General features: G+C 40.9%; 1 protein-coding gene across 5 annotated transcripts in view; it reads left to right on the forward strand.

The window, feature by feature from the left end:
• Rgn (regucalcin) overlaps positions 1 to 7,955 on the forward strand; it is a 17,246-nt gene extending 9,291 nt beyond the window's left edge. For all 5 annotated transcript variants that reach the window (XM_010643490.1, XM_010643492.1, XM_010643491.1 and 2 more), the window contains 4 exons: positions 3,889 to 4,104; positions 6,170 to 6,301; positions 6,599 to 6,753; positions 7,821 to 7,955. In XM_010643490.1, the coding sequence (XP_010641792.1) occupies positions 3,889 to 4,104; positions 6,170 to 6,301; positions 6,599 to 6,753; positions 7,821 to 7,871 (554 nt within the window). In that variant the 3' untranslated portion in view covers positions 7,872 to 7,955. The remainder of the gene's footprint in view (positions 1 to 3,888; positions 4,105 to 6,169; positions 6,302 to 6,598; positions 6,754 to 7,820) is intronic.

Genomic DNA, 7,955 nt, shown 5'->3' on the forward strand with positions numbered 1-7,955 from the left:
CCCCACCTCCGTGACCGTCCTGCCGCAGCCTCCCGAGTGCTGGGATTACAGGTGTGAACCACCATGCCCGGCTTTCCAACTTTTTCATTATAATCAGATTCTTCTCTGTCCCCTGAGATCCCACTAAAGTCCATTTAAGTGATTTTTTTAAAATAGGGTCTTTATGTAGTCTAAGCCTGTCTTGAACTTGCTATGTAGCCCGGGCTGGCCTCACACTCAGGGTCCTCCTCCTGTCTCAGCCTCCTGAATGCTGGCATCACAGGTGTGTGCTAACACGCCCCACCCCACTTAAATGAATACTGAATAATGATTTCAATGACTGAAATATTCTATCCTCCTGATGGTGGGTGGAGTGTTTTATAAGTACTGATATCAATCAGAATTCAGTTGGCTGAAAGTGTTCAGTTCTTTAATATCTTTGCTGATTTTCTGTTTACTGGTATTGATTGCTGATAGAGATATTGACAGACTCCAGACAGAGGACTATTGATAGACTCTAAGACTATATTTTTCTATTTCTTCTTTAATCCTGACATCTTTGTGTATTTTGAAGCTCTGTTGTTAAACACATACACATTTAAGAGAACTATATATTCTTAGTGAATTGACATTTTCAATACGTAATTACCCTGCTGCCCTTGAAATCATTATTCCCCTATATGTAATGTATCATTTTTTATTTGAATTTTTTAATTTTTTATTGCTTGTAAGCATTTTTGCTTGACTTTAGTTTTCAGAAATTTAGTTACAGTGCATCTGGGCTTTGGTTTCTTTGTGTTTATCCTGTTTTGGATTTGTTCTGCTTCTTGAATCCAGTTTTATGCTTTTCCCCAAGCCTGAGGACTTTTGAACCATGTAATCTTCAAATTTTAGGGGGAAGTGTACTCTTTCCTCTAGGATCCCAGTTATGCATTGGCCTTTTGTCATTGTCCCATGGATGCCTGAGTCTGTTCCTTTTTCCTCCAATCTTTTTTCTTTTTTCTTCCTCATTGAGTTTATTGGTACATTCTAGGTATACGGTACAGTTACGTTCATCGTTGGGATCCTGTACCTCTACATGACAGGTCTTGGTCCTCATTTGTTCCCCTTGTCCCTGCCCTCCCTTCACCCCCTCCTCCCCTCCCCACCTCCAATCTTTTTTCTGTCATTCAGATTGTGTCATTTCTATTGATCCATCATCAGGTGCACTGACTCTTTCCTCTGTCATCAGTACCCTACTAATGATAAATAGATCCAGTGAGTTCTAAAATTTCTTTTCTGAAAGTTTCATTTGAGCCGGGCATGGTGGCGTACGCCTATAATCCCAGCACTTGGGAGGCCAGGTAGGAGGATCGCAGTGAATTTGAGGCCAGCCTGGGCCACATAGTGAGACCTTGTCTCAAAATAAGCAAACAAACAAACTTTCACTTGGTTACCCTTCATATCTCCTACTTCTTTGCTGTCATTTTGTATTTTCAGTTTTTTCCCAGCAATGTTTATAATAATTGAAGTTTCTATGACAGTTGCATTAGTCTTTGACAGTTCCAACACCTATGCCATGGCATTTTCAGCATCTGTTGATTTCTTTGATTTTATTTGTTGATTTTTTTTACACAAGTTGAGATTTTCATGCTTCTTTATGTTTCCAAGTATGTGAGTATTATTAGGAGATAAAGAAAAGTAGTAGGGGAAGAAGAAAAAGAAAAAAGGTTTATGTTAGCTTGTGGTTCCAGTTCATGATCAAGTGGTCCCATTGCCTTGGCAAGACAGCACATAATTGTGAGAACAGAGTGGAACAAACTGCTTACCTCACAAGCCAGGAAACAAAGGGCAACTGGACCTGCCAAAGTCCCACAGTCCCCTTCAAAGGAACACCCCAAGTGACCTAAGGATTGCCCACAGTACCTACTAAGGATCCATAGCACCTTCTATAGCAGTACTCTAGAGGCCAAGCCTTTAACAGTGGACCTTTGGGGGCCATTCAGTATCTAAATTACAGTACCAAGTATTTTTTTTAGTAGTTTTTTAAGACAGAGTCTCACTATGTAGCCCAGGCTGGCCTCAAACTCACAATTCTTCTGCCTCAACTTCCAGAGTGCTGGGATTATAGGTACGTGCCACCACACCTAGGTTTATTTTATTTTATGGTACTGGGAATTGAACTCAGGACCTTGCTACATCCCCAGCTAGCCTTATTTTTTTTTTTTTACATAGGAGTTGACCCCAAGGAATGCTGAGCTAATATCCCCAATCATTGTTTGTTTGTTTGTGACAGTCTTGGCTAAGTTGTCCAGGAAGGCCTTGAAGTTTTGATCTATGTCCCAAGTAGCTGGGATTATAGGAATTATTTTCTGCCTCAGCCATGCCTGGCAGCAATAGAGTTGAAAAAGAGAAAAAGCAGGGCAGGGATTTAGCTCAGTGGTTCTGCCACCTCCCTCACAAGCATAAGGTCTTGAGTTCCATCCCCAGAACCATAAAGAGAGAGAGAGAGAGAGAGAGAGAGAGAGAGAGAGAGAGCAGAATAAGCACTAGGCATGGTGGTGCACATCTGTAATCCCAGCACTCAAGAGGTTGAGGCAGGCAGATCACTGTAAGTGAGTTCAAGGCCAGCCTGAACTACATAGTGAGACCTGTCTCAAAAAACCAAAAACCAAACCAAAACAAACCAAAAAAAAAGGAATAAAATTACCATGTATGGTAGTGCATGCCTCCCAGCAATCTGGGAGGCTGAGGCAGGAGGATCCCAAGGTTGAACTCAGCCCAGGCAATTTAGCAATTTAATGAGACCCTGACTCAAAACAAGAAATGACAACAAAAAAAAGGACTAGGAGATGTAGCTCCATGTGAAAAGCCTGGGCTTAATGACCAATACTGTGAATTAAAGAAATAAAAACAATAGTGGTGGGATCTCCCCTTTGGAGCTACATATAGCCTCACCAAAAACAGAGCAATGTCCTCTTCCCTCAGAATTTTGATGGCATTAGTTTTCCATTGCTGGCCACTCTCTCTGCTGCCCCTGCTGCAGAATTGTCTGGGGCCTGGGTGCAGAAGACAATATTTAAAAAGGGATAGAAAATAACCCTGGGCTTTCCTCCACTCCACTCCTTCTGAGCTTCAGAAATTCTGAGAGAGAGACAGAGAGAGAGAGAGAGAACATGGTGCTGGGGATGGAACTCCAGACCTTGTGTATGGTGGATGAATGAATGTTCTACTACTAAGCTACACCCCCAACGCAGGGATTTATTTCTGTTCCTTGAACCAAATCTAGGGAGTTTCTCTTAGATCTGTGTCTATCTGCACCACTGTGCCCATCTCCAGATTTCAGGCTGTAGTGACTCCAAGCTGGGAAATACACTTCCAATTTTGCTGTCTTTCCCTGAGCTGCCTGCTAACACTTTCAAAGTTTTCAAGTAGCTGTACCATGAATACAGGTTTTATAGTTGTGCTTAGTAGGATAAAATGATGTTGATACATATTTACTCCTTCTTATTTGGAACCAGAACTTCTCAGCATAGTGTTAATTTGCATTATAAATAAGATAGTTGTACTTTTTTCTTTTCTTTTTTTTTTTCTTCAGTACTAGGTATTGAACAAGGAGCATCGAGCTATATCCTCAGCTATATGCATGTATGTATTTCTTTATTTTTGAAACAGAGATTTACTAAGTAGCCAAAACAGGTCTTGAATGTAAGACCCTCCTGCCTCAGCCTCTGATAACAGCTGGGATTACAGGCATGTGCCACCACACCCAGCAGTAGTTGTCATTTTATAAAAATATTAGACCCAGATTGTGACTGTATAGTAATTTCCTTGTTTTAAACTCTGGAAAGGATCCCTGGTACGAGATGAAGGTGCTATACATGAGCGTGATACTGTGGGGCTGATCTCATGCTTTTTTGGCTTCCGTAGGCACCATGGCGGAGGAAAGCGCCCCAGCAGTTCTTGAGCGGCACCAGGGGGCGCTCTACTCCCTCTTTCCTGACCACCATGTGAAGAAGTACTTTGACCAGGTAGACATCTCCAATGGTTTGGATTGGTCCCTGGATCACAAAATCTTCTATTACATCGATAGCCTGTCCTACTCTGTGGATGCCTTTGACTATGACCTGCAAACAGGACAGATCTGTATGTACTTATTTTTCTCCATACTGCTGCTTATTGTTTTCAGATGCTTGTCAGTAGTGAGGCAACTCGACTCATGTGTAGAGAGCTTTCCAATATTATTATTAGAATATAATAACTATTATGCAGGCTTGGCTAAGCTGCTGGTCAAACCATTGCCCTCAACACAATGAAAATATGGTCATCAGGGCTGGGGATTTAGCTCAGCGGTTCGGTGGCCTGCCTTGCAAGTGCAAGGGCCCGAGTTCAATCCCCGGTACCAAATAAAAAAATGAAAAGAAAAGAAAGAAAAAGAAAATATGGTCACCACTGGCCTAATATGGATAGAACCTTAGTCCTTTTTCCACAGTCACTGGAAGAAGCTCACTAGAAAATGGATCCTGTCCTACCAGAAGGTGACTGTAGACAAATAATTGTACAACAGAATGAGATAAAAGAGTAGACAATTTGAGTTTGACTTGCACATTCTTTTGGTAGTACTAAGGATCGAATCCAGGGCCTCATACACTCTGGGCAAATGCTTTACGAATGAGCTATACCTCCAACTCTCTTTTTAAATTTTATTTTGAGAAAGGTCTCACTAAGTTGCCAAGGCTGGCCTCATACCTGTGATCCTCCTGCCTCAGCCTTCCAAGTAGCTGGGATTATAGGCATGTGTCACTGTACATGGCTGGCTAGGTTGCTGTTTCTTATTTGTACTTTAGTTAATGGTAGGCAAGTCCTCAGAGACAAAATGGATAACCTCTGAAAGTGGAAAAGCAAAAAAAAGTAGTTACAGGTTGGTTCAATGGTATCAATGTGTTATAAATGAGCTATTATTAGAAACTGGGAGGGCAGGAATTATTTAGAAGAATTTAGAAGAGTCCTTGACACTATTTGTTCATAAGTGCTAGATCAAAAAAGCAAAACCAACCATAAAAATGACTTGAAAAAATCATAGACTCTTCAGTAGATTTAATCAGAGGCAAGATATTCCAGTACAAATATTTTGTTTTGAAATATGTAGTGCTTATTTTTTATGACCATTTTAACTTATTTTCCTTACACGTGGTTTTAACATTTTTCCATTATACTCTGATCTGATTATTGCAGTGACAAATTTTCTTTCTTTCTTTACTAGAGATTGAACTCAGGGTCTCATCCCCCTGCTCTGCCACTGAACTACAACCCCAGCTTTAAATTTTTTTTTTTAATTTTGAGACAGGCTGTAACTGTGTAACTACAGGGATTCTCACATTTACAATCCTCCTGCCTCAGCCTCCTGAGTGCAAGGGTTACAGGCACCTGACTCCAATACCTGACTCCTCCTCTGGCTTTTTCTTTTCACAGTACTGAATATTGAACCCAGGGCCTTCACACTGAGCTACATCCCAGTCTCTTTATAAATAACTTATTTTTATTTTGAGACAGAGTCTCACTAAGTGCTAAATTGCCCAGGCTGGGCTCGAACTTGCAATCCTCCTACCTAAGCCTCCCAATTTCTGGGGTTATAGGTATGCACCACCACACCTAGATTTTAGTCTTGATTCTGGAACATTTCATCAGGCAGAAAAATAACTCATGTCTTTCCAGTTTTTGTGCATGAACTGTTCAAGTGGCCCCATTAAGTTGTCTTTTAGAGCTTGGGTTTAAAGCAGGCATTTTTGTAACTAAAACAGCAAAGGTCTAACTACCTGAAATGGGCCCACATGCTCTCATTCCAGGTCAGCCTCAGAGAGAACTACTGGTATTTTATGAAGAATTATCTCCCACTGGGCCGGAGATTTATCTCAGTGGTTCCACTGCCTGTCTTGCAAGCACAAGGTCCTGAGTTTGATCTCCGGTACAAAAAAAAAAAAAAAAAAATTTCCCAGTACTCAGGAGGCTGAGGCTGGAGGATCCCGTGTTTGAGACCAGCCCGGGAAATGAATCTACCACATATGTGGTAAAACTCCTTTATTCACGTGCCAGACCCTGGATGAGCAGAAGCCATCAGTGTTTATAATCAGTTTGAGAGCTCATTGTCCGATTCTCAGTACTGAGTAGCCTGTTATTTTGTTGTGTTTTTGTTCTTGTTTTTGAACCTTAGCCAACCGCAGAAGTGTTTACAAGCTGGAGAAAGATGAGCAAATCCCAGATGGAATGTGTATCGACACTGAGGGGAAGCTGTGGGTGGCCTGTTACAATGGAGGAAGAGTGATTCGTTTAGATCCTGTGACAGGTAGGCCTACAGCAAAATGAGAACTCCCTGACGTGCCTAGAGAACACCACATACTAGGGACCAAGGATAGCTTGTTAGTAATAAAGAGAGACCTAGTGAGTGGTCTCAATTGGATAACTTTGAAAACTAAGGCCAAAGATATAGCCAAAATTTTATAGTTAAATTTTCTTTTTCCCGTAACGAAGACAAGTTAAATACATGGAAGAATTCTGAAAATTTATTTCCCGAAAAGGGTCCAGAGATATTGCACAGGCTGTGAAATTGCTAGAACTAAACATTAAATATTTGATGATCTAGGGAAAAGACTCCAAACTGTGAAGTTGCCTGTTGATAAAACAACTTCCTGCTGCTTTGGAGGGAAGGATTACTCTGAAATGTATGTGACCTGTGCCCGGGATGGAATAGACCCTCAGGGACTTTTGAAGCAACCTGAAGCTGGTGGGATCTTCAAGGTGATACAAGTCTTTCTTTGTGTGTGTGTGTGGGGGGGTGAGGTGGAGACTCCTCTGTTAAGTATCTGAGTGACGGGTGCTTTGTGGTCCTCCAAAACCTAATTCAATTTAGCATGTTAAGCTAACACGACAGACCTAACAACATTTTATTTAGATAGTCTAGACCGACGGTGGTGAACACTATGGTGGTGAACTATGGGACTTGTGTACCATAGCTGGCCGTTTGTACCACTAAAAGCTCTAAAAGTTTTGCCATCACTGTTCTAGGCTGTAGGTTATTTGAAGTCCAGTACGATGTTTGATGTGCTTTGTACAGTGTCTTAAAATATTTTTTGTTCTTCAGTGGTATTTGTTGAAATTCTTCATATTAGCATGATACACTTGGAAACCCAGTGTTTGAAACATGTTTATAAAATTACTTGTTTATTTGATATCATAATATTTTAGGTGGTTTTTTGGTGGGGGGTGTGAGACAGACTGAGACATATGTAGCCCAGGCTGGTCTTGAACTCATGGCAGTCCTCCTGCCTCAGCCTTCTAAAACAGAGCACTGATAAAAAAAATCAATGAACTTTTGAGCTGAAAAGAAATGTAGAAATGTAGAAAACCCTTTCTTAAAAGGGAGGAAGATAATAGAAATACATTCCATTTTTAAAATCTAGATCATAGTGGTATCTAGTTGGACTGTAATCTGTGTGAACAATTGGGTTAGACCACAAATACCTTATTGAGTAATTCTTTCCTTTATTTTCTTGCTTTGATAATAGGGATTGAACCTAGGGCCATCACAGTGACTTACATCCTCTGCCCTTTTTTATTTTGAGCCAGGGTCTTATGAAGTTGCTAAGTTGCCCAGGCCAAGGTTGCATTTACAATCCTCCTGTGTCAGCCTCTCAGAGTGCTCCACTTACAGGTGTCCACCACCGCACCTGGTTAAGTAATTTTTTATGTTAGAAAATAAAGCAAGGATAGCAGGGCAGCTAAATATATTCTTATGAATAATAACAATGCTTTAGAAGAATATTTGTGATTATCTTTTATCAGAATTTCTTTTGTTTTTTCAACAGATAACTGGCCTGGGGGTCAAAGGAGTTGCCCCCTGTCCATATTCAGGCTGAGGGACAGGTCTTCTTTCCTGCTGCAGGAGGCTTTGAAGACAACTGGAGATTTCAGGAGCTGAAATTTCAATCTACTTATAAAAA

Source organism: Fukomys damarensis, unplaced genomic scaffold (genome assembly GCF_012274545.1).
Source record: "Fukomys damarensis isolate Sample0158 unplaced genomic scaffold, DMR_v1.0_HiC HiC_scaffold_39, whole genome shotgun sequence".
Taxonomy (NCBI): domain Eukaryota; kingdom Metazoa; phylum Chordata; class Mammalia; order Rodentia; family Bathyergidae; genus Fukomys; species Fukomys damarensis.